The sequence below is a fragment of the Ictidomys tridecemlineatus genome, chromosome 6 (assembly GCF_052094955.1).
Source record: "Ictidomys tridecemlineatus isolate mIctTri1 chromosome 6, mIctTri1.hap1, whole genome shotgun sequence".
NCBI classification, from domain to species: Eukaryota; Metazoa; Chordata; class Mammalia; order Rodentia; family Sciuridae; genus Ictidomys; species Ictidomys tridecemlineatus.
In genome coordinates this window covers 108,252,417-108,279,739 of record NC_135482.1, presented here as the reverse complement: position 1 = coordinate 108,279,739, position 27,323 = coordinate 108,252,417, and the positions used below count along the sequence as shown (strand labels likewise).

Here is a 27,323-nt window from a genome sequence, read left to right as displayed (position 1 = left end):
CTTCAGCCTGAGGAATATCCTTAGGGATTTCTTGTAGTACAGGTCTCATAGTGATGAAGCCTCTGTTTCCTTTATCTGAAAAGGTCTTTATTTCACCTTATTTTTGGAGATTCTATTCTCTACATATAGAAATTTGGATTGGCAGAATATTTTCCCTTCCAGCAGTTTAAAGGTGTATTTCATTGTTTCTGAATGAGAAGTTGGCATCATTATTATTGTTTCTTCTATAGGATGCATCTTTTTTTCCCTTGTAGCTTCTTTGAAAATTGTCTCTTAGCTTTGATTTTCCATAGCTGGACTATGATGTGCCCAGATATAGTTTTCTTTTTCTTTTTCTCCTGCATAGGGTTTGTGGATACTATTGGATCCATAGGTTGATATTTTCACCAAATTTAGGACATTTTTGGGTATTTGTTTTTCAAGTTCTGTTTTCTGCTCCATCTGTCTCTTTTCCTTCTGGGACAACAGGAACATATATCACTTTTATTGTCCCATGGCCACTAAGTGTCTTCCCTCGTTTCCTTTCTTCTTTTCTTTCAATTTCCCTCCTGTTCTTCAAACTGAGAAATTTCAATTAATCCATATCCAAGTTGACTGTCCTTTCCCTCCCACTCTGCTGGTAAGCCCATTTAGTAAAATTTCATTTTGATGGTGGTATTTTGTGATTTTAAAACTTCCATCTGGAAGCACAAGCCACAAAAGCAAACATAAACAAGTGTACTACATCCAACTAAAAGGCTTCTGCACCTCCAAGGAAACCATCAACAAATGAAGAGGTAACCCACGGATTAGAGAGAGTGTTTGCAAGCCAGATATTTGATAAGGGGGAAATATGTAAAGAATTCACACAATTCAATAACAAAAGGCCAAATAACCCAATTTAAAAATAGGCCAAGGACCTGAACAGATATTTATCAAAAGAAGACATGAAAATGCCAATACGCATAGGAAAAGGTGCTCACCATCACTAATCATCAGGGAAATGCAAATCACAGAACTGTCATCTCACACTTATTGGGTTGAATTTTGTGGGGTGGGTACTGAGGATTGAATTCAGGGGCACTCGATCACTGAGCCACATCCCTGCCCCTATTTTTTATTTTATTTAGAGACAGGGTCTCACTGAGTTGCTTAATGCCTCGCCATTGCTGAGGCTGGCTTTGAACTCTCGATCCTCCTGCCTCAGCCCTCCAAAGCTGCTGGGATTACAGGTATGTGCCACTGTGCCTGACTGGGATGGCCTTTTATCAAAGAAGACAAGAAATGACAAGTGTTGGTGAGGATGTGGGAAAAAAAGAACCTTTGAGCACTGTTGGTAGGAATGTACACTGGCGTAGTCACTGTGGAAAACAGCATTGAGGTTCCTAAAAGAAAAAAAAATAGAACTACCATATGACCTTGCAAACCCTTTGCTGGATATATGTGCAAAAGAAACCAGCACCTTGCAAAATTATCTGAAAACTCGTTTTCACTGCTCTATTATTCACCACAGCCAACATATGCAAACAACCAAAGTGCCTGTCGATGGATGAATGGATAAAGAAATTGTGAGAATGTGTATTCTTACATATATAATGGAATATTATTCAGCCTTTAAGAAGGATATCCTGCCATTTGCAATGACACGGAACAAACTAGAGGGTATTATGCTGAGTGAAATAAGCTGGACACAGAAAGACAAATAAAATATTGCATGATCTCAATGGAATCATGTGGAATCCTATAACAAACAGTCAGATACACAGAAACAGAGTAAAAGAGTGGTTACTAGAAGCTGAGGGATGGGTGGGTAGAAAATAAGGAGATGTAGGTCAAAAGCTACAAAGTGGCACATGCCTGTAATCCCAGTAGTTTGGGAGGCTGAAGTAGGAGGACCGCAAGTTCAAAGCCAGCCTCAGCAACTTAGTGAGGCCCTAAACAACTCAGTGAGACCCTGTCTCTAAATAAAATACAAAAAAGGGCTGGAGATGTGGCTCAGTAGTTAATTGTCTTTGAGTTCAATCTCTGGTACCAAAAAAAAAAAAAAAAAAAAAAAGCCACAAAGTAGAAGTTTGGAAGGATGAATAAGTCTATAGATCTATAGTTAATATTATACTTATTATGGTTTGGATATACAGTATCCCCCAAAAGATCATGTATGAGACAATGAATGCAAGAAGGTTTAGAGGAAGAGATGATTGGGTTATGAGAAATGTTAATCCTGATGGGATTATCTGAGCGTTAACTGAAGGTGGGTAGGGTGTGGCGGGAGGAGGTGGGTCATTGGAGGCGTGGCTTTGGGGTATACCTTTTGTATCTGGCCAGTGGAGGTCTCTGCTCTCTGATCATTATGTGAGCTGCTTCCCTCTGCAACACTCTTTTTCCATGATGATCTGCCTCACCTGGAGCCCCCAAGGGGGGGAGCTGGCTATCTCTACAGTGAGAACTCTGAAACCGTGAGCCTCCAGATAAACTTTTCCTCCTCTACTATTATTCTGGTCCAATCTTTTAGTCACAGCAGTGAAAAAGCTGACTAAAACAATACCCTAGTGATTATCCAGGAGGGTAGAGTTTAGGTATCCTTTCCATAGGAAAAGCTGATAAAAAGGAAAGGTAGCTATATATGAGATGTTGGGCACAGTCATCATGCTTGACTGTAGTAATCTCTTTGCTATTCATGTCTATTGAGGCGTTATTTGTACATCTTAAATATACAAACAACAGGTCTAATGTTAAAAGAAAAAGTTTCCATTTGGTTCTTGTAGAGAATTTGTACTGTGTCAAATAGCTGAGCTGGAGCTACATTTCTCCAAACTGAATTCCCTGCATGGCTCAAAGTTTGGGGTTGGCCAAAGTGAAGTCTGCATGAGACTTGGGGACAGAGGCCAAGTGGCAGCTGTTACACATACTGATTGCAGGTACAGTCCACCAGCACTGTGCAGTTTGCTCTGATCTAAAAGTGCCTGCTGCTGCCTTGTTATGTGTGTGTACACACGTGGGCACCCAGGTCAACAGGGTCACGAATTTGGAAGAACCCAAGGGCTAGCAAAGAACATTATGCCTGCCTCTCTCCTTCCCTCATTGCTAATTGTTTGTTCCAAATGATCGACACTGTGCAATGACTAAAAGACTCCTAGGTTATGTGCACTAGGTTAGATGCGCTTGGATACTTTTGCTTTTCTGGATTATTCTTTTAAACATGTCTAAGGATACCTGGCCAGGATGCTGCTGATAGGTCAAAGGTATGACACCTGTTATTGGTCTACATTTTGGAGAAAAAGGAGAACAGGCTGAAGCTGGACCCCTGACAAGTTTGATATCCTGGATCTTGGCCCAGGCTGTGCTTTTAATATTTTTGGAATTAGCTGGACATATTTCAAATTCCATTTTTGACTATGTCCTTTAGACAGCACGTATCTCTCCAGTTTGCCCTAGCCCCAGCACCCGAGCCCTGAAACCTCTGTGCTTCTCTCATTCACATTTCTTAACCTGACCTATTTGTCCCTGCAGGTTTTTAAGTTTGCAAGTCCTGCTCTCCATCACGCTGTGGTTTCTACTACTGTTCTTGGGGATGCCACTGTGGCTGCACATCTGCAGATGGGGAAAGGTCTGAATTGATCTGTGGGATGTAAGGATGTTTATAAAGTCTGAAGGAGAAAACAACAGAGCCAGTGACCACGTGCCAGGATGTGGCTTGAGTCATAATAGATATTCCCCCAATGCTTTAAGAAAGCTTTTCTTGGCTGAGACCTGGACCTGAAGATTGTTTCTATGGAGGAACAAGCTTGTAAATTGAGACACACCACGGAGCTGGGAGAGAGGGCTGGGATTGACTAGCAGCAAGAAAATAATGACACTGTCTGCTGACTGTTAGAGAAGATGTGGGGGAGACAAAGCAGTTGGTGGTGAACACAATGTAGCAATACCCGGGAAAAGTGGCATCATAATAGATCAGAGTAGTCAAAGGCTGGCTGCCACTGTGCTGGCCACATACCAGCAAAATGTCCCCCACACAGTGTAGGCTCGGGAGCTTCCGGGGGTGAAGTGAAGAGAGAAAATGTTAAAGAGAACTGAGAGAGATCTGATGGGGCAGAGGGAGACGGGACAATGAATTGTCTTGCTTCAGCATTGGGAATTGACCCTGGACTCTCACATAGCAGGTGAGTGCTCTTCCACTGAGTCACAGCCCAGGCCCTAGGACAGTGGATTTTAAAGATGAAAGAGAAATGCTAATTCCAAAGAGGCTATGGGGAAACCTTTAAGGCTGGAGAGTTGAGAACTCAGGCCAGTCCTTCAGAAAGGCCCTCTGCAGCAGTGGTTTGGGAGTGGGTTCTAGAATTTTCAATTTATCATGTAGGTGACCCCAGGCAAGTTTTTGGCCTCCTAGGATCGTATTAAATGAGCGCTCAGTCCAGTTCCTAATAAATGTGGTTCACCATTAGTAGTCACAGTAGTAGAGTAGCAAGACACACACGTCTACATGCTATGAAATATCCATCATCGTCCTTGTCATCGCAGTCATCCTACTTTATGTCAAAGTATCCATATGTCATGAAGATGGTTAAATTGCAAATATGTAGCCTGGATGGTTTATTAGTAGCAGTGAACAAATTTCAAAGGGATGGAGCAGTGGTTTCAGGAGAAGTTGGACTGCTGGGTCTGGTTAGGCCTCTGCCTTGGTGTCTTGGAGAAGTGTTTGGCAGCTCTATACCCATTGCAAAAATCGATGTAGGCTGGGTATAGCATAGCCAGACTCAAGTCTCTCTTTAAGTTGCCTTGGGCCATGTGCATATTGAAAGTTTCATTATTGGTGAGATACTCTGGCAGGCCTGAGCTAAGTGAGAGCCCGGTGCATGGAGGGGGAGTCTGGGATAAGGATGAGGGTGCATGAAAGAAACCTCAACGTCTTGGGGGACAGCTCTCACAGGTAGCCTGATATCAGGGATACGGTCTTGTCTGCTGGAAGGAGGCCCTTCTCAGCTCAGAGCTTGTAAAAATCCAGACAGATGTCACAGAAATCAAATATTCCCAGTGAAAATCAGCGCATGACCTAAAAGGGACACTTGAAGTTCTTGCCCTTCCCAATGCTTTCTTGTTTGGCCTCCACGGAGGTCTGCGTTTGTGGAAGAACTTGGGTCTAATTGTTGCAGACAGATGCTGTGTTCTCTCAGCTGAGGCAGATGGGCAGCAGGAGGAGGAGGTGGGGGTGGCTGTGTGGGAGGAGGTGACATTTGTAAATATGTCAAGGGACAATGAGAATTCAGTGGATGCTTCGGAACCTTCTATATGAGAAAATGAAGTGGTCTTTTCTAGATGATGTGCAGTCTGTAAAAACGATAATGGTACCAATGAAGGTACCGGTCCTTGATTCTCCGTGGTGAGAGTCGGTGGAAATCAGCTACAAGAAATATGGAGGATTTTCAACCTCTTCCCACAAAATGTGTTGCAGCAGAGCTGCTGACAATTTGCAAAATGGACTGTCACATTTCCCTTTCTGTTATAAACAACCAAGGGGCCCAATAGCGGGCAGCCTGCGGAGGAAGAAGAGCTGTGACTGGGACTAACCCACCCCACTCGGCAGCTTCCAAAGAGCCAAGTGTGGGTGCGAGCAGCAGTGCAGGCCTTGGCCAGGCGTGCGCCCATGGGGCTGCGGGTTTTGGATGGGCCCCTGAGCAAGTCCTCCAGGCTGCAGAGAGCACCCACTTCCCAAGATCTAATTAAGCTAAGTCCAAGGCAAACCTCAGTGAAATGCCAAGAAGCCACCCTCCTTGCCCGCCCTTCCCGGCTCCGTCTCCAGCTCCTTACTTACCCCTTTGTCCAGCGGAGCCTTCACGTCCATGGTGAAAGAACCTGTCTCCCTATTGATCATGGCCGTTCTCAGCTTGGAGAGGAAAGACAATGGCGTCAGTTCCTTGGCACACAGTGGGGTGATCGGACAACAGGGGATCCCCTAGGACACTGGCTTCTTCCAGGTGTCCTCTGAGCAGAATACCAGCGGGGAAGACAGACCCGATTCTGGGAGTCCTTAAGCTTGTCACTCTGAGTGGGCACCAAGGCAATGCTCTGAAGCCAATGGAGGCACTGGGGGACACCGGTGTCATGCTGCTGAGACATAATTTCCTCTGGGATGAGACCAAAAGCCAGGCCAAAACAAACTCGGTCGCTGACAGATATGCTTTTGCTCCACCTCCCTAATCCGTGTCACTCAGGAAGACAGTGTTATGTTTTCAGAGTTCAAGGAAGTGCCCCTTATGGGAATTGCCTCCGTCTTGGACTTGAAAAGACTCTGGGACCCAACTGCTCTGTGTGCAGGGAACACTGACCCCCAAACTCATAGCCTCTCACAAGTGTCTCCTCCCCCAGTGTCCCCACTCACGATTTCAGCCTTGTCTTCCCACTCCACTTCAGACAGATCCACGCTATTGTAGTTGGGTTTGGGTTTCAATTTCTTCCCCTCTCTGTACTGGAGTGGGCCGGTCAGGAAGGAAAGCACGAGGTTAGCTCAACAAATCAAAGAATCTCAGCGATTTCTTAAGTTTTACTTCTACTTCTACCCAGGGTAGAGCTTCCCCTGCCGACATTTGCCACAGATGGGCTCATGGCCTCTGGGTGAATATGTCCCAGGATGAGGCCTTCCCTACTTTGTGAGCCGGCTTGGACAGCTCTAATTGTTAGAAAGTTCTTCCTCCTGAGGAGCTGGAATCTGTCTCCCTGCAACTTTTACCCATTGATCTCAGTTCTCTCCCTGGAGCCACACAGATGTGTTCCTCCTGGCAACCCTAGAGATTTCACAGGCACGCGTCACTCCGAGACGTCTCCAAGCTGAACATTCCCAGTTGGCAGATGTGTTAGCTGCCTCTGCATAGGCTTTACTGTCAGTGTCACTCCCATAGTGGAACCCCAAGACAAAAGTCAGTATTCCACCTAGGCCAATGGGTGGGGGTGTGGTCTGAACTACCTCAAGGCTGCTCTGACCCCTGCCTAGGAGTCTGCTGGGCTTCCCGACAGCAATGCCACCTTGGCAGCTCAGAGGGTGACTTCAGTAGGTCAAACCTTGTTGGGCTTCCCTAGGTGATACACTGTTAACTTACACCTTCACGGTCTTTTTTTTTTTTTTTTTAAATATTTTATTAGTTGTTGTTGGGCCTTCATTTATTTTTATGCAGGGCTGAGAATCGAACCCAGTGCCTCACACATGCTAGGCAAGTGCTCTACCTCTGAGCCACAACCCTGGCCAACGTTCTTTTTTTTTTTTTTTTCTTTTTTTGAAACCAGAGGCACTTAACTGAGCCCCATCCCCAGTCCCTTTTTATTATTATTTTTTCTTTTGAGACAGGGTCTCACTAAATTGCTGAGGCTAGCCTTGAACTCTCCATCCTCCTGTTTCAGCCTCCTGAGTTGCTGGGATTACAGGTGTGGGCTGCCACACCCAGCACCTTTATGGTCTTTCACAGAGCTTTCCTTGCATCCCTAATATATTTAATCTCATGACTTTCAGCCCTTTGTTTGAGAAGAACGCCTTCTGAGTACTGATTTTTCTCACTGACTGTATTAGCCAGACCTTCCAGATTTGATGGCATCTGCCTCCTGCATTTTCATCTTGTTGATAGGATTTTGAATGCTACAGAGATCTGCAGTGCTTCATAACGACCTCTCTACAACTTGACATCGTGCCATTAATCAACACTCTGAGTGTCATTATTTTCTAGCATCGACACCTCTGTCTCCCTCTCTGTCAAGACAGATATTGTCAAGTTTTCTGCAATTAGGTCTGTAACGCTTCCCCGGTTTAGTTTAGTAATCCCATCAAATAAAGGAGAGAGGCTAGTTTGTCATCAGGGTAAATTAAAAAATAGAGTGGTGTCTACTTCAGTAGGATGAGGCCCCCAGCAGATGCTTGTGTGGCTGAAGTCCTTGTCATTATCTTGCTTCTGCCAAACTTTTTTTTTTTTTTAAATCATTCACTCAGTTTCTTCAGGAAATCATCATTCTTATTTCTTGTCTCTCTGGTAGGTCTGTGGTCTCACTGTCACAGTGCTGTCTGCCTTCCATTCTTCTCCTTTTCTCCTCACTCTGGCTTGCACAATGCTCCTGTTCTTGGCCTCGTTGATGTCCAAACTCATTGAACTGCACTGTCCCTACATCTCTTCCAAGGGATCTCTTTCTTTGGCAATAGTCCACTGCCATTTCCTAAATCCTGATGGCACCTGAAAGATTGCCTTCAGTCCCTTATTTTAAAACCATGATTCCACTTTCTTAGGGGCACTGATATAGAATGATTTCAGGTTAACAGAATGGCTTTTGACTTGCTTGACTGTGGGAGACCAACCTTGCACATGACTGAGTCATACTCCCTGGCTGGGTGCTGAGGCGCTCAGTCACAGAAATGTGGCAGAGCTTTCCCCACCCTTCTTGGGTTCCAGGGTCAGTGTCTGGTGCATGGGTGAGTCTTGCTACAGCCCCATGGGTGAAGCTACACTCACCTGTTCCTTTGTAATAAAACCCCTTGCCCTGTTTAGGATAGAATCTTCCATGGAAGTGCCTTGTGTGTGTCCCCTTCTCTTACTGTGCCCTTGGGTGTGGCCTACCCAGATGTCAATCAACCTGCTGACAGTGGATATAATGAAGACAGACTCAGCCCCCTGAAACCTGACCCCTTGCCTCATTTGAATAGCTTCTCCCCAATAAAAGGGGTCAGCGTGTGCTCTCACTCTCTCTTCCTGTGGACCCTTAAGGTCAGAGGAGCTGTCACAGCGACCCCATAGAAAAAGGTATCTGTGTCTCTTGTGTGGTTATTTCATGCAGCCCAATTAGCCCAGTTCAACTGGAGTGACCCTTGAGCCTTTTAGTCAAGAACAGAAACCCGGCACTTGACTACATCACTAGCCATATCCTCCATGACTTTCCTGAGAGTGTCTTCCAAGAGATCTCATGACATTGGCTTCACCATACGTTGTGTAATTGAGTCCCATGTGCTATCACCCTCTATTTGTTTCATTATGCACATCTTATTTCCTTAATTGGATATACATTTCTGGTTCTAGAATTCTTCAAAGCATCATAAGGCCAGACACACAGTAGGCCCACAGTATGAACTGATTGGTGGAAGCCTGATATTCATCTTGATTCTATAGGTGGTGATAGGTGGGTTTCTCATCAGGGCCCCTTAATTCTACAAGTCAGTGCCAGGATCAACATATGTGTCCCCCACCCCCAATAATTCATTTGCTAGCACTTGGGATTGTCTCCTGCAGAACTTACTGGTCCAAGATGGTGACATGCCATGGGTTCAGATGCTTGCCCCTCAGAATTGAATTGTGAAGACAGAGGGGACATGGTGGTCTCCAGTGTGTCCTGATGTCTCTCTACCTAAACCCTTAAGTAGCAGGTCAGTCACCTCATGGACACTCAGAATCCATTTGAACCAGATGCAATGGAGCATGGCTTAGAGAGGTCTCTCCAGATGACACCGGGGCAGAGGAGCCCCTTGGTAGGTTCTCCTGCTGTTGGTTGCCCCGAGATGCAGCCCCTCCCCAGTAGAAGACTGGAAGGGGCGGGGCTAAGATTTCCCTAGGACTTTGATTCTCCTACCCACAACCACTGCACCGAGAGGTGTGGCCATCATTGCTGTGGCTTGTGCCCAGTGCCATGACCAGAGGCAGCAGGGAGCCCTTGACCCTGGAGGTAGAGATTTCAGATACAGCCATGCAGCTCTCTCTCTCTCAGCCACCAGTTGCTCAGTTGAACCCCTGTGAGAACTCCCTCAGCTTCTTTATCAGGGTGAGGAGAACTAGGAAGAGGACGGGGTACTCAGGAATAGCCTGAGAAAAACTTAGGGGGACCCGCAACCTCCCCCGGTTCACTGCCCATTTGGTGGGGCCCTGGTGCTCTGCTCATGTGTCTGTCACACTGCAAGACACTGCGGCAGGGAGGGGGACCATGGACTTACAGGCCCACGTGGTAAAGGCTGGGTCCAGGTACTGGCTGGGAGGGGGTGGAGCCTTTAGAGGTGGAGGTCCCTGGGGGTGTGTCCTCGAAGGGAATTTATGGAACCCTGGATTCTTCTCTCTCTCTCTCTTCCTTCACAACCATGAAGTGAACCGGTTTGGTCCACCATGATGATGTGCTGCCCTCACTCACCAGGGGCCTAACCTCCAAAACCAAGGGAAAATAAATCTTTCCTCTTTATAATTTCATTATCTGAGGAATTTTGTTATAGTAATGAAAAGCTGATGTCCTACAGGACTCGTTGCCCTCAGAACTGCAGCCTTCATCCCATGCTCTTTGGACCGCACATCACCACTTCACATATTTTTTTTTTTGCCTTGTCTCTCTTGCTAGATTGCAAACACTTTGAAAGCAAAGACAAAAATGTCTATATATTTTTTCTCCTATGACCCTCTAGGATCTTAAGTGGAGCCCAATATATGTGCATTGTTCTACATTTATAAACTATCCACAAATCCCATATCATTAGGATCCCAAGGCAAATAAGATCTGTACCTACCAGGGGTCGGAGATCAGGATGTGAGAGGATGTAGCCATTGTTAGTGTTCATAAAGGCATATCCGTGTACCCCAAGCTGCCAAAGTCAGGAAAGAAAGGGCATGAGACTGCTGCTGTGTTGGACAACTACAGGGGCTGGGTCTGCAGGACGGCTGAGGATGGCTGCTCACAGGAGTTTTTCAAATAGGAACAGCAATGTACCAATAGCATGCTGACCACTGGCCATGAAGTCCCTTCTAGCTTCTGCTGTTTGTAACAACCATGATAACGCACATCATCTCCTGAATCTTCCAACAGGGCCTCTAGGTGCTTTTTTTTTAATATCTATTTTTTAGTTGTGGTTGGACATGATATCCTTATTTTATTTATTTATTTTTATGTGGTGCTAAGGATCGAACCCAGAGCCTCACACATTCGAGGCGAGCGCTCTACCCCTGAGCCCCAGCCTCAGCCCGCTCTAGGTGCTTTGATGACATCTCTCATTCATTCCCACAGCAGGACTGTGTGGCATGGAGGAGCAGATTGGGAAAACCAGGGAGGGAAAGAACTTGCTGAAGGCCACACAATAAGTCGTAGCTAGTGGTGACAGAGGGCTCCTGAGGACAAGCTGCTGTCACCATGCTCAGTGCCTGCACCTGTCTGGGGCTTAAGTATGTGTGTGGGGGGTCCATCCTACTCTAGGCTCGGCTGCCATGGCCTGGACAGAGGCTCTTGGGCCTGGGTGGGGCAGCCCCAGGGGAACCTGTACCTGCCCCATTACAGTTGGATCTTAAATGTCTCACAAAGGCCCATCTGTTGAAGGGTTTGGTTGCTAGCCTGTGGCACTTTTGGGAAGTTAGTGGAACCTTCAGGAGATGGAGCCTAGTGGGAGAGAGTTAGGTTATTGGGGTGTGCCCTCAAAGGGGATATTGGGACCCTGGTCACTTCTAGTCTTTCTTTTCTTCCCAGCTACCATGAAGTAACATTTTTTATCCACCATGCACTTCCACCTTGGCAAAGCAATAAGGCCAAATGACCATAGACTAACACCTTTGAAGCCATAAACCTAGATAAACCTTTCCTCCTTATAAGTTGATTTTCTCAAGTAATTTGTCACAGCAATGGAAATTTAACACATTACCCTCAGAGACTTGACCCATGCTCACCTTGTATCTGGGTGCCAGCTTCATCAGCTCTCTCAGGGTTACATCGGAGCCCACCACACCCAGGAGAATGCCATGGGATCTCTAGAAGGAAAAACAGGAGGATTAAGGAGACTTCTCGTAAATGAGGCCAGACCAGACCCTAGGCTTCTCCAGAGCTCCAGAGAGGAAGCCATTTAGGCCTTAAATGAATCTTCCTCTGCAGTTAGATTTTAGACGGAGCTCTTTGGAATAAAAATTTAGAATTCATCAGAAAAAGCCCCAGGAGTCATCTTAGCTGCTGCGAAGATTAATGCCCAGTATTAATATTTAAGTGGTAATATTTAGATGAAATCCAAAGTTGAATGAAATATTAATCTTCACAGAAGAGGCTGAAGTACTGGGATCCTGGGGACCATAACTTACAGGTGCTCTGAGCACAGGGGACCTGTGAGAAAGTATTTCCTGGCCAGACAGAGGAGGGAAGTCTGCAGAAATCCCCCCACCCGAGACTTAAACACAAGTCAGAGTCTTTCCAACATGGCCTTCCATGCTTGAAGGCTTGCAGAAGACCCCTCTAACTTTGTATCCCCAATGCAGGGGGTCCTCAGGGCAGAGAGGGAGCTTTGAGAAGGACAGACTCCGGGCCCCACTCTGACCAAGAGGCCTGGGCAGAGCCACTCTGGGACAAAGCATGGGAATCTGCATTTGAACGCTCCCAGCCTGGCCTCAAGGACTCCCTGGTCTAAAGGTGCCAGGTTCTGATCCCTGCTGCCTCACGGGGAGACGCCACTCACTGTCTCGTTCTTTTTGCTGAAGACAGGCATGGCCACGGTAGTGAGGAGCATCAGGCTCTGTGACTTCGAGGTAAAGAGCTGCCGGGGGAAAGGCAAGGGTCAGTGAGGAGGCTGGATGCCCACTGGTTTGCACCTCTGAAAGCAAGTGGGGAATCACAGTCGTGGAGCCAACAACTCAGAATCACCTTCCAACAGGAAGGAAGAGACCTTAGGTGAGGTGTCCCCTCTGTGCAAAAAGGGGAGCTGGCAGGAATGCTGGGCGAGCGGTGGCTGGAGAGGAAGACGAGGCCCGTGTCCTGAGCCCCCAGCCCAGCTCCCGCGTGTGTTCACCTAGCTGTCTCATCCTGGCCAGGCCAAGGATGAGCATGAACGCGGGAAACAGGCCAGGAGCAAAGAATCTTGGGATAGCATGAGTTTTCCCAGAAACCTCTGATATGAATTTGAGGTTGCTAGAAACCCTAGCCTTGCTCTCCTCTCCTCAGGGCCCACCTTGCTGTCCATGTAGGCCTCCGTCCAGATGATGTCATGGTCATGGTTAATGACCATGGGGCGGCTCAGCACATGCAGATATTCCATCACGTTCTCCTGGGCGTCGGCCAGCGTGGAGATCTGCGTGTAGTAGCCTGGTGGCGGGGGTGGGGGTGGGGGTTCCATGGTTGCAGAATGAGGAATGATCTTCCCAATGTCATTCAGAGTTTCTGGGCAGGGCCCACAGGACCTCCTGGCTCACAGCTGGGCCCCTCTTGGGACGGCCCAGGCCATAGGAAACTGTTTCTCCAAGGTTATACCCCGTCCACCAGGGGCAGCTGGAGGCCAGAGGGGGACAAAGGCCCACACTGCCTCCACTGGGGACATCTCAGAGGGGTCTCCAAGCTCCAGAGCCCCCATAGGAGTAGCAGGGGCCTTGATTTCAATGACAGTGCTCCCCATTAAATATTCTATCTTGTCACTCCATCGTAGGGTCTGTTTTCAGGGCCACAATCAAAGCCAGTGATTCTTGTCCTCCTCTACTCCACAGCCTCTGAGTTTCCCTGATCACCATCCTCCCTCAGGTCTCTGGGGTTACGGGATGGGTTCCTACAGCCTCTTCTCTGTAGCAGCCATAGTGTGATATTTAAAAGAGCAAATAGCTCATAAGGCTACAAATGGTTTAGTGCATGTTTACCTCTCTGGTCTCATTGCTCATTACTTTGCACAAAACATTCATTCTTCATGCCAGTAAAAAGGAACAGCTCTTAGGTCCTCTTGTCTCAGACCCTGTGAGCAGACTCTTCCCTCCATCTGGAATACCTTTCCTTTCCATCTCCCAAACCTGGGTAAGTATCTCTTCCATTGCACCCCTAGAACACACCAGCCAGTCTGTGCCCTTCCACCATTACAGCACATTTTAGATTATATCAGATTCTAAATCTATTCTGATCACTCCTGATTCCCTAGCACCTGGAAACAGTATTGGGTACACAGTAGATGCTCAATGAATTTTTGTTAAATTAACAGAGCTTAAGTTGACACTGAAAAACCCAGGTCTTGGGTTCTGGTCAGAGATACAGAACTGATTGCACACAAAACATTATCCCCAAGAAAACGGTGACCCTCTGTTTTTTTTCCTTTAGAGTTAATGGCTTAATTTGCATGTATGAAGCAAGGCGCTTTGCTCACCTTTATTGTTGCAGGCGATCCACTTCAAGCGGTCAGCAAAAGATACTTCTCTCCCAATAAGGTAAGTGAAAACTCGGACCTAATCCATAAGACGGGACGGGCTCAGCAGACACAAATAGTGTTATCTTCACTTTTGTGAGGCTTAGATGTTGGGGCAGGCCACTCTCAAAAGTCACACCTACTTTTGGTCAGAGAAGATCCTGAGGCCAAGGCAGCAATGTGGCTTTCCCTGGGCCATGGTGAATATGGAGGAGGTTCAAGGGCAAACAGTTTGGCTGTTCTTATGTCTCAAAATCATGTTCTGGGGTGGGGTTGTGGCTCAATGGTAGAGTGCTTGCCTCACATGTGTGAGGCACTGGGTTTGATTCTTAGCACCGCATATAAATAAATGAATAAAATAAGGTCCATCAACAACTAAAAAATAAAATTTTTTTAAATTAAAAAAAAAACCCACAAAAACATATTTTGGTCTCTGAAGTCCTTACACCAGTCCTTGGGGCCCAGGGTGACCCTATTTTGGAACTTCCAATTAGGACATACCTGAATTTATATTCTAAATCTAATGGGAAAGAACATTGCACTTGAGGCTCTTCTGCCATTGTCCTCTCCATGGAGGGAGTAGGACAAGCACCCTCCTTCCCCATGACCTCCCGCAGATCAGTCACCTTGCGATCCGGCCAGTTATACTTCTGGAATATTGGCTCATAGCCCTCCACGGCCCCGTCAGTGATCAGCATGATGGCTTGGTTGCAGACACTTCCTTGCCGGGCCTCTTGGAACTGTGTAGGGCAGGAGGAGTTCAGTCAGCACAGAACAGGACTCTCCCACCTCTGTCTCCAAGCTCCCTCATAATCCCCTGGCTCTCCAGGCCTCACCGCCTGCAGGTACCTTCTTCAGGATCTGGAAGGCCTCATTCAGGGCCTGGTCCACGACCCCCACACCTTTGACCACCAGCTCTTCCACCAGCTGTTTGAAATGCTGTCAGGGTAAACAGTAGAGGGGGCTCAGTGGATGGAGCATTCCAGGGAACCTTTGTCTTTGGTCTGAATTGAGGAGGCTAACTTGGAACTATTGCCAGAAAGGCAGGGTTGCAGGGTCCTAGCTGGATGATATGGCTAATCACATGGGGGGGGACCCCTACAACAGACGTTTCTCAAATGCCCCCAAGATAATGAGAATGAATGGCATGGCACAGATCCATCCTCCCACTGGAAGGAAGTGCAAACACGAGACCAACCAGATGGAGGAGGACAGTCCAGGGCTGGAGGCCATGAATGACCTCAGCATCAAGCCCTTGACTCAGTCACAAGCATGTCACAGGAAGACTGTGGGGGTGCCAGGGACTGAGGCCAAGGCTCGAGAGGACACTAAACCCAGACTCCCTGCAGACGGACATGAAAATGCTCCCTTTTAAAAATCGTTGCCGTGTCCTCTTATCTTTTTCCTTTTATCAGAGGAAAGGACTCAACCCTATGCATTGGAATTTGTCCTCCCTTCAGGGAAACTGTCACGGAGACTGACATGGAGAAAGGCCCACACGGGAAGTGAAGGGGGAAACTGAGCCTGGATCCTCACAGAGAGAGACTCACTTCCCCAAGGAAGGGAGACCCTTGGGATGTGAGGTCTGCTTGCTCACACTTTGATCTGATGAGCAGCAACACATCGATCAGGGTGATTTCCGGGTGTCTATGAACAGGGTCTACCATCCTGCTTTTCAAGTAGGCAAAAGGAGCCACGAAGCAGTCGTCACAGACGCTGGTTCTGTCCTGACAAGGGTACAGGGCCACACGTGGACACTCACCTCTCGGTTGTCTCGATCTGCCTGGACCAGGATCCCTTTAAAACAGGGCTCAATATAGTGAACGTAGTCATTGTACTGCAGTCGCGGTGAGGAGGGAGGAGAGAACAGACGGGTCAGGGTGGGAGAAGTCCCAGCTGCTCAGGAGTAGGGTTCCCGTGGGCACCTGCGTAGTGTCTCGGGGTGCTCTGAGCTTTTTGCGGTTTGTCTGACCAGAGTAATAACAGAGCCTTTGCTTTAAACATTCTCCCTCAAACCTGGCCCTGGTATGCTTCCTCAGCTGGCTGCCTCAGTGACACCTTCCTGAGCCTACAGAGAGACCCTGAAGTTACCGAAAGAATCTCTTTGTTCTCTGATCCCAAAACCAGATGAGGTGCTGGTCTTGCACCAGAATCCCACATGTGGGTCCCTCCTTGTCGGGTCTGAGTAGGGGATTAGAAGATGTGCTGTTTTACCTTTGCCCTTCATTTATGCAGAGGGTCCTTTGACTATCAACAGTGGGTGGAGTAAGGAGAAAAATGAACCATCACTGCTCCCCTTTTCTTAATTACCCCACTCCTCACAATTGGAATACAAATTTTCAAGGTGTCCCTAATCCACCTTCTGCTTAAGTAAGGGACTGTGATGACATCACAACAGAGCTGCATGGGTTCTGGGGACACTGGGGGGGGATGTTTCCCTCTCTAGCTACTTCGTAAGCAGCTGGGGAAACAGGACAGGAGGTAGGAGAAAAGGGCTGGGCAGGCTGCAAGGGACGAGGGTGTTGTCCCTCTCCTGTGGAATGTGGAACCTATATTCAGTGGTCCTCCTGTCACTGCTGTGGGTCTGGGGTCAGGGAGGAGAGAAGGGGGTTAGGAGTGATGCAGGTGGGTAAGCAGAGGCCTGGGGGAGCAACTCAGGGACTGGGGGGCATCCTCACACCCCAATGTGGTCACTGAGGAGTTAGACAACTTTTTCTTGACGTTTCATTACTAAGTCAACTCTAGTAGAGAAGAGAAATGCCAGTCATGTGGTAGACTGGTAGAGGAGGTTTTTGGATCATGTGGACAGTCTACTGTGCGTCTGTTGAGGGCTGAGCTGGCCAACCCCTTTCATTGGATTTTTAAATCATTTGCCTCACTTATGTCTCCCCTCTTCTTTCCCCCACGGTGTCTGGATTTGGTGGGATAAAGGAAGTGGGAGAACTGGAATCGTCAGAGAGGAAGAACCAGGGATCATTTGTCCTCCAGCAGCATGGGAAGCTGTTCAGGGACAGGCATTATTCAAGGGCACGTGGATGTGAATCAAGTAGGTCTAACTTGGCCAGTGCTTCTTAACCAGTATCGGGTCTAGAGTCCTCTGAAAAACTAACAAAAGATATGGACTCAGAAAACCAGATGTGTACATTTTACATAAGATTTTAGAAACTTCCCAGACTTCCTGAAGCCCATCCTTAGGTGAACCATGCACCTTATGTTGGGGGCCCCGGTTACAGAGGAAATAATTTTTGCCTGATGAGAGGCATCCACTGGCTGTAAGTTAAAGTCCTGACACAGATGGAGGAAAGTTTTCCTAGAGCAAGTGAGAGCTACCCCAGCACAGGGAAGCACATTTACCGCAATGATATTAACAAAGTCATTCTCTCCCAGGGTGTCCAAGATGGTGATGATGGTGTGCTTGGCAATAGCCATCCTCAGCCCCTTCATGCTGCCACTTATGTCCACCAAGATCATTATGTCCTTGGGAGAAGTAGCAGCTTGTATGTACCTTTAGCAGAAAGAAAGGGACAGGTCAGAAAAAACACTTGACCAAGGGCCTTCAGCTATTTCTATTTAGATTCTGCCCCAAGGTCAGTCCATGTCCCCTCAGTGACAGGTTTTATCATGCCCCATAATCACTGGACTCTGAAGCCATTCAGGGAAGTGAAATGTGTCCACTTGATGGGACCGGTCAAGTCCCTCATCCTTTTTGACTTAGACCAGTGAGGATCCCTGAGAGGCTGGCAGCAGGAAAGGAGAGAGCTGGATTCCAGCCTGGAGTAGGTTACAGATGTGCCAGAAGGAGGGTGTTGAGAGAGAGGAGGAGGTAACACAGGGTAGAGTTGGGACAGCCCAGTGTCCTGGAAGGGGGTCTGGTTTGGAGAGACACTACAGTCCATGCTGGAGCACACATGGCTGTGGACGGAGGAGTCCAGCTACCTTAAATCTTCCTGCTCTTGTGTGGAATTAGGCTTCTACATACCCAAGGCCTTGGGTGGTGCTGGGGAGGGTGGGGATCGTGAGTGGAGCAAACCCAAAGCACTTCCCTGTGAGCTCTTACCAGCCACGGTTTCGACAGTCGAAGGTAATGACTCCATTCTCATCCGGTGTCCATTTTATACCTGGGGAAATCAAGGCTGGTTCTTTGACTAGCTCAATGAGGTCACCCCAGAGCCCCTGGCTGGGTGCTAAGTCCCAGGACAGTTAGGATTCCCAAGGCAGGACCTGCTTTGGACATGGGCAGGAGGGCAAGGAGCACCTGACCACATCCTACAAACTGAGGCAGCTGGAAAGGAGATACCACCCAAAATTCAAAGGGCCAAAATTGGGAATAAGTTCACAGTCAGAAAGGACCTCTATATGTGGAGCCTTGGGCTTTTTGTGAGGCTCAATGTCCTATCAAAGCTCTGGAATGGTGTGATTTTAACATCCATTACCATCTAGCAAAGTATGGACAAAGAGAAGAAAGAGCCAGGCGCTTTGGCTTCTGCTCTGTACTCAGGTTAAGCTCATTAGCACTCCCGATCCTTCCTGGACTGGGAGAAATGATGTGACTGCACAATTATAAGCTACTTGAAGTCAGGGATTCCTGGACCAAGCAGAGCTCATAATGTCTGTCACCTGAATGAAAGAATGAACGGATGGCCAGCCATCAAAGACGTTGCTTTGACCACTAGTAGAGAACCTGGGATAAATTTGTTCTATTCATCTAACCCAACATTTATATAAAGACACACAAAGCACAGAAAACACTAATGTGATCCACAATAAAAATCTCTCTTTGGAGTGACTTTCACAATTTGGAACAGAGGGTTCAAAATAAGATTTAAAAATTGTAATTATTGAAATTGTAATATATTGTGCTTGCACTAGAAAAGAAAATGTGGTGGTATCATGACTATCTAGAAGCTTCAAGGGATCTTCTAATTTCACAGTAGTTTGACTTTAGATATGATGTGCCCTTTCAGACCCTGCTGGATTACAAGGGTAGAAAGAGGATTCAGGGCCCTTTGAGTGAGAGGCAGCAAAACTAAGAGCCCAGGAATTATAGAAGTCGAAACCACCAAATACAAAATAAAGGATAGGTGTGTTTGAGAAATCACAAAGAATGTTCAATAAGAGAAGATCAGTAATGAAGAAATAGTCTTAAAAATATAGAACTTTGAGAAATGAAGAAAATATTTAGGTAAAAATAAATTAAGTGGCTATCGAATTATTCATAGATAAAGAGAAAATTCACTCAGTTAAAGGAGTTATCCAGGATTGTATACAGGGTAGGATGAAAAGGTCTAATACATGTCTGATTGGAGACACAGAAAGAGGAAAGTTTGAGAAGGATAACTTTAAAGAAATTATGTTGGCAAATGTTCTAGAGCTGATAAAACACAACTCCTCAGACCAGGGACCACAAAAGATCCCAAGCAGGACGAATAAAAAGACAATATTACTCAGCCATAAAGTATGAAATGAAATTATGGCATCTGCCAGAAAATGGTTGGAACTGGAGACTTATCATGTTAAGTGGAATAAGCCAAATGTTCTCTCTGATATGTGGATGCTAACACACAGTAAGAGAGGAGAGGGAAGAATAGAAGTTCATTAGACAGAAGGGAATGAAGGGAAGGAAGCGGGATGGGAATGAGAAAGACAGAAGAATGAACTGGACATAACTTTTCTATGTTCACATATGAATACACGACCAGCATAACTCCATATCATGTAACCACAAAAATGAGAAGTTATATTCCATGTATGTATGCTATGTCACAATACATCCTACTGTCATGTACAACTAGAAAGAAGAAATAAATAATCTAGTTAATAAAAAACAAACAAAGAAACAAGACACTCACACACACTTTTTGAAACTGCAGAACTTCAAAAGCAAATAAATACATATCTTGAAAAAAGCCACAAAGACCAAAACACTCAACCCTGGTGGAAGCCACAAGCCAGAAGCAAACAAACAAAAAACCAAACAAATAAAAAAGAAACCCATCACCACCACCCCAAACAACAAAAGCCAGTCTTAAATGTTGAGAGAAAAGAAGTTAATTTAGAATTGCACTCCCAGCAAAAACATCATTCAAGAATGAGGACAAGGGGCAGGGGCTAGGGCTGGGGCTCAGAGGTAGAGGGCTCACCTCGCACGTGGGAGGTGCTGAGTTCGATCCTCAGCACCACATAAAAATAAATAAATAAAATAAGGGTACTGTGTCCAACTACAACTAAAAATATATTTTAAAAAGAATGAGGAGAAAAAAAGCATCCGTAGGTAAACACAATGGGCAGAGCATGCTGGGTCGGCGCTGTGAACATCAGACAAAGGAGACTTACAATGAAACGTGTCACTGTGCTAATGAGATGAAGCAAAGCAAAAAATGAACGAAGACAGAAAATTTAGTCGGTACTATTTTAGTCGGTGACCAAAATACCCAACCAGAACGACTTAGAAAAGTTGATTTTGACTCCTGGTTTCAGAAATTCAGTCCATGGTTGGCTGACTGCTGTGCTCTGAGCCTGAGGTGAGGCAGAGCATCATCGCAGAGCAGAGCGGGGAGGGGGATCAAGGCACCAGAAACGAAATATAAACCCCAAAAGAATGTCTCCAGAGGCTCACTTCCTCTAGTCATACCCTACTTGCCACTCAGTACAGAGGACCAAAGTGGAGTGACAGTTGCCAGAGGCTGAGGGGAAGAAATAACAGAGTCAAGATTTAATGAGCCTAGAACTAAAGCTTTGCAGAATGAAAAGGGTTCTAGAGATGGATGGTGTTGATGGTTGTACAGTGACAGCACACTCAATCCCAGTAGGCGCTTAAAAATGTACTCAAAGATGAAAGATATAGAAAATTTTATGTTATGTATATTTTTCCTCAATTTAAAAATTAAAAAAATTACAAACTCTATACCAATCAAAACTTGTGAGAGCAGCAAAAGTAGAGCTTCGGGTGACAGGGTACAGCCTTAATACTTATTTTAGAAACACAGAAAGGCCAAAAATTTAAACTAAGTGTCCATTTAAGAGGTTAGGAGGAGGAATGGCAAAATAAATCCAAAGAAAGGGAAAAAAGAAAAAAATTTAGATCAGAAAGTTAGAGCCAAAATAGATCAAATATGAAACAAAGAACTAATAGAGAACAACCAACCAAAACAAAAGACGATTCCTGAAAAGATTAACAAATAGAGAAACCAATGGAAAAATTATGAAAAATATATATAATTATACAAATAAAAAGATACATAATAATAGATATAGCAGAGATTTAAAAGAGAATAATAGATTCATATGAATAAATCTGAAAACTCAGATGAAATGAATGGATTCTGAATAAAAGTATTTCATTAATAAAATAAAAGTATTTCATTAATAAAATAAAAGATCCTAATAAAAGTATTTTAGGAAGAAATAGAAAGTCATATTAATGTTTCAAGAATTAAATAAATTGAAGTGATAATTTTATATCCCCATATAGAAAACTTCAGGCCAATGTGGTTTTATAGATAACTTCTATGAAACTTTCAAGGAAGAGATCTTATTCAAATTCTTCCCAAAGCCAAAAAAAAAAAAAAGAGAGAGAGAGAGTGCACTCCAATTTATTTTACAAAGCTAGTATAACTTTGAAAATCCATCATGTACAGAAAGAAAAATTAGAAGACCATTTCACTTGTAAATATAGATGCAAAAATCCTCCTCTTTTTTTTTTTTTAATGAAGCTGGGAATTGAAGCCAGGGCCTTGTGCATGATGGACAAGTGCCCTCAGCCCTAGATGCAAAAAACCTAAACAAAATATTAATAAACTGCCAGGCACTGAGGCACACGCCTGTAATTCCTGTGGCTTGGGAGGCTGAGGCAGGAGTATCATGAGTTCAAAGCCAACCCAGCAAAAGTGAGGCACTAAGCAACTCAGTGAGACCCTGTCTCTAAATAAAATGCAAAATAGGGCTGGGGTTGTGGCTCAGTGGTTGAATGCTCCTGAGTTCAGTCCCTGGGACCTAATAATAATAATAATAACAACAACAATAATAAATACAACCAATGTATAAAAGGATTTACTATAATCAAGTTAGGGTAGTCATAGGAAGGCAAGGATAGATTCACATGAGAAAATTCAATAGTTAAGTGGGCAAAATATAATATGTATTACACAGAAGAGGAAGAACAGGGAGCTAATAACATAAAATGGTGCTCTACTTCATGAGTGACCAGGGAAATGCAATGTCAAACCACAGTGAAATGCCATTTTTTTGACTAAAAATTCATCAACAAAAATTTTAAAATTTAATGATATCCAGAATTAAAGAAGATGTGGATCTCTTAGTCATTGCTTATTGGAATGTAATTGGTGCAAGTTTCTGAAACACAATTTGAAATTTTTTGTCAAAGGTGAACTTCATATATCTTAAAACTTAGCAAGGAGCTGGGGTTGTGGCTCAGTGGTAGGGCGTTTGCATATAGCATGTGTGAGGCACTGGGTTTGGTTCTCACCCCACATATAAACAAATTAATTAAATAAAGGTCCATTAATAAAAAAATCTTAGCAATTTTATTCCTAGGTATAAAACTAAGGGAAACTCTTATATCTCAGGAGACAAGAGTCTTTATAACAATATTGCTTATAAAAATGAAAAACAAAGATGGGAAGCAATTCATTTAGGATCAAAAGGATGGATAAACTGTGACAAAGAAGATGTGACAATATAGATGAAGAAGTAAGCTCCAAATATCCATATACTAAACTAGTTTTATGTATTTCAAAGAACAAGCAAAGCAGAAAGAGGATTCTGGAAGATGGCAGAGTAGGCAGCACCAGAAATCCATCTCCCCATCTAGGGAAGAACAGTGCTGGTAGAATCTGTCTGATGTAACTATTTTGGAACTTTGGGGTCTATTAAAGGCTTGCAACTTGTAGGGGAAGTCTTTGATGGTATATTGCAGTTAATTTCTCTCAATTTTAGCTCCTAGCATAATAGCAGCTATCCACCCCCAACACCTCATCCCCTGGCTCTGTGGCAGGCAGCTGTGCATGTGTTCTCAGAGCAGCTTGTACACAGCTTGCAGGAGCCAGCATAGGCAAAAATGGACCCTGTTGTATATGGACCCTGCATATATGAAGTTCCTCCTTATCAGCAAATACTTTAAATATGTGCATATATGAAGAACATTATTCCTAACCATGCCTGCCCAGGAAAATGCTCAGAAGAGACTGAGAAGACCTTAAATTTACACCTCAGGCTGATCTTCATCCCAGAGAACCTACCAAAAAACGAACAAACAACAAGCACACAATCAAACAAGCCAAAAACCATCACTAAAACAATAGTAAAACCCTGGAGAAGGGAGAGAGTCTAGTTTTCAGGATTATCACACTGTTAGATTTAAATGTTCAGTTTTCAATTTAAAAAAATCACTGGGTATACAAAGAAATAAGAAAGTGTGGCTCAGTCAAGGGGAAAAAACTGTCTGAAAAATATCCAATGCAAATCTATTAGACAAAGACTTTACAACTATCTTCAAGATGCTCAAAGAACTAAAAGAAGATGGGGAGAAAGTCAAGAGACAATATATAAACAAAATGGAAGTATCAGTAAAGAGACAGAAAATCTAAAAAAAAAATTAAAAAAAGAAATTCTAGAACTGAGACTATAATAACTGAAATGAAAAATTCGCTAGAAGGATTTAAAGAAAATTTTGAGCAGGAAGAAAATAAAACTAGTGAAATTAAGATGGGACAATGAAAATCACTGAGCCTAAGGGACAGATAGAAAAAAAGGTTGAATAAAAATGAACAGAGTCCAGTTGGGACTCCATCAAGTTGACCAACATCACTGGGGAGTATCCCAGAAATAGAAGAGTAAGAGAGCAGGTAAAAGAGAGTACTTGAAGAAAGAACAGTTGAAAACTTTATAAATTTGATGAAAGACATGAATATAAACATCCAGGAAGCTCAACAAACTAAGTAAGGTGAATTCAAAGGGATCTATATTAAGACACATTATAATCTAGTTTTCCAAAAGCAAAGAAAAAGAGAGAATTTTAAAAGCAGCAGAGAAATTAAGACATTCCCATAACTGAGGGAGTTGGTCATTACTAGACATCCCCTGCAAGAAATGCTCCATGGAGTCCTGCAAAGTGAAATGAAAGGGCACTAGACAGGTCTTGAAGCCATTTGGATAAAGACCTCAATAAAAGTAAAGACAAAGGCAACCATAAAACTAGTACTTAACACTAGTTTGAACTCTACTCTTTGTTTTCTGCATGATTTAAAAGCCCAATAAATTTTTTAAAAATTATTAGTCTAAAACAAGTATTATTATGACTTTGGCAATTCCACATTGAGTTTTCTACATAATTTAAGAGACTAATTCCTTTAAAAGAATTGTTGGTTTATTTTGAGGCACATGATGTATAAAGATGTAATTTTGTGGCATAACTCACCAAAGGGGTGTAAAGGGAGCTGTAAATGATCAGGGTTTTGTACGTTATTGAAGTTGATCTGGTATAAATTTAAATTGGAATATTATAAATTTGGGATGTTAACTGTAATCCCATTTGTAACCACAAACAAAATGGTTATAGAATATGTACAAAAGAAAATGAAAACATAATTTAAAAGATCAACTAAACATAAAACAAGACAGTAATGCAGGAAATGAGGACAAAAAAATTATAAGGAATATAGAAAACAAATAAAAAATAGAAAAGGAAATAGCAAAATGATAAAAGTTCCTCCTTATCAGCAAATACTTTAAATATAAATGGATTAAACTCACCAACCAAAAGACGAGATTAACAGCTTGGATAAAAACATGATCCAACTATATGCTGCCTATAAGAGACTTCAGATCCAAAGACACAAATAGGTGAAAGTGAAAGAATGAAAAGAGATAGTCACAAAAATAGTATCCAAAAATGATAAAGATTGGTATATAATATTAAACAAAAATAATTTAAACTAAAAAGTTTATGAGACAGAGAATAATAATATATATTAATAAAAGGTTTAGTATAGCAAGAAGATACAACAGTTGTAAATATGCACCTAACAGATTATTAAAGCACATGAAGCAGACACTGACAGAATTGAAGGGAGACAGCTCTGCACTAACAGAGACTTCATTACTCAACCACACAGAAGGTAAAAGGAAAATAGAGGACTTACACAACATAATAACTCATCTGAGTCTAACACACATATACAGAACACTCTACCACCAACATACTCTTCTCAAGTGCACTTGGGACACGTTCCAGGATAGACTGTATGTTGTTAGGCCATAAGTTTAGTCTCAGTAGATTTTAAAAGATAGCTAACATATAAGGTACTTTTTTTAACCACAATGGAATGAAGTTAGAAATCAATAACAAAAATTAACTAGAAAAATCACAAGTTTGTGGAAATGAAATAATACACATTTAAAGAACAAATGGGTCAAAAAATTAGAATAAAACAAAAGAATGAAAATGAAAACAGCATACTAGAGCTTATGGGTTAAAGTGAAGGCAATGCTAAAGGGCAGATTTATAGCTATTAGGAAATAAGTGAACTAAAAAGTGGATTCTTTGTAAGGATCAACAAAACTGACAAAGCTTTATTTAATGAGAGGGAATAAGAAAAAGAAGACTCAAGGTATTTATAATTAGAAATGAAAGTGGGGATTTTGCTACCAATTCTATAGAAATAAAAAATGATTGTTAAGAGAAGGTTATGCACAATTGTATGCCAACAAATTGGATAACTTAGATGAAATGGACAAATTCCTAGAAAACAAAAAACTAAGACTAAATCATGAAGAAGTGTGAAATATAACCCAACCTATAACTAATAAGGGGATTTAATAAAAAATCTCCCCACAAAGTGAAGCTCTGGACCTGATGGCATCACTGGTAAATATGGCCACATGCAAAAAACCCATACTAATACACAAAAAAACTTTAAAAAATTGAAAAGAAGAAAATACTTTTTAACTTTCCTGTAAGGCCAAAATTACCTTAATCGAAAGTCAGAAAAGATATTATGAGAAAAGAAATCTACAGACCAATATTCCTTAACATTGATGCAAAACTCATCAATAAAATACTAGGAAAGAACCAAATAAACGACAGAACAAAACAAATTCAGCAGCACATTGAGAGTTTATGCCAAGGATTTGTTTTTGAGATGCAAAGATTTTTCAATGTACAATAATTGACCACTGTAATATACCACTTTAACAGAATGAAGAAAAAAATCCACATGATCATCTCAATTGATGCAGAGAAAGCATTTGACAAAACCCAACACCCTTTTATCATAAGAAAGACTCAGTAACTAGCAATAGAAGGAAACTACTTCAATATAATAAAAGCCATATATGGAGAAAGCCACACAGTCAACTGACACTTGGTGAAAAATTGAAAGCTTTTCCTCTAAGATCAGATATAAAACAAATAATTCTGATTTTTCCATTTCTATTCAACACAGTACTGGAAGCTCTAACCAAAACAAGTAGGCAAGAAAAAGAAGCAAAAAAACATACAAGGTAGAAAAAATAAAATGATCTCTTCATAGACTATATGATCTTTTTTTTTAAAGAGAGAGAGAGAGAGAGAGAGAGAGAGAGAGAGGAGAGAGAATTTTGATATTTATTTTTTTATCTTTTTAGTTTTTGGTGGACACAACATATTTGTTTGTATGTGGTGCTGAGGATCGAACCCGGGCCGCACGCATGCCAGGCGAGCGCACTACCACTTGAGCCACATTCCCAGCCCCAGACTATATGATCTTATATGTAGAAAGCCCTAAAGATCTGTCTCTCTCTCTCTCTCTCTTTCTCTCTCTCTCTCATACACACACACACACACACACACACACACACACACACACACACACACAGTTAGACTGAATAAATAAATTCAGAAAAATTGCAGGATACAAAGTTAGTTGAATTTCTATTAATTAATAATGAACAATCTGGAAAGAATTACCAAAATATTTATATTTATAATAGCATCAAAAAGAATAAAATAGGAATTAACCAATAAGGTGAAAGATTCATTTTGTACAATGAAAACTGCAAATATTTCTGAAAGAAATTAAAGACAGGGATGGGAATAGGAAAGACAGAATGAATTGGACATAACTCTCCCATATTCATATATGAATACATGACCAGTGAAACTCCATATCATGTATCACCACAAGAATTGGATCCTAATTAGAATAAGTTATATGCTCCATATCAT

General features: G+C 43.3%; 1 protein-coding gene across 8 annotated transcripts in view; it reads right to left on the bottom strand.

Annotated features, from left to right (window-relative positions):
• Positions 1-27,323, bottom strand: part of Cacna2d4 (calcium voltage-gated channel auxiliary subunit alpha2delta 4) — a 106,961-nt gene that overhangs the window by 68,660 nt on the left and 10,978 nt on the right. For all 8 annotated transcript variants that reach the window (XR_013423208.1, XM_078015465.1, XM_078015462.1 and 5 more), the window contains 12 exons: positions 18,159-18,219; positions 17,456-17,606; positions 15,864-15,938; positions 14,951-15,040; positions 14,728-14,841; positions 14,063-14,141; positions 12,893-13,026; positions 12,404-12,481; positions 11,631-11,711; positions 10,487-10,561; positions 6,356-6,442; positions 5,789-5,860 (listed from right to left, as the gene is read on the bottom strand). Coding sequence is in view for 7 of the 8 variants with exons in the window: in XM_078015465.1 (XP_077871591.1) it covers positions 5,789-5,860; positions 6,356-6,442; positions 10,487-10,561; positions 11,631-11,711; positions 12,404-12,481; positions 12,893-13,026; positions 14,063-14,141; positions 14,728-14,841; positions 14,951-15,040; positions 15,864-15,938; positions 17,456-17,606; positions 18,159-18,219 (1,097 nt within the window). In the remaining variant the exon portion in view is untranslated. The remainder of the gene's footprint in view (positions 1-5,788; positions 5,861-6,355; positions 6,443-10,486; positions 10,562-11,630; positions 11,712-12,403; positions 12,482-12,892; positions 13,027-14,062; positions 14,142-14,727; positions 14,842-14,950; positions 15,041-15,863; positions 15,939-17,455; positions 17,607-18,158; positions 18,220-27,323) is intronic.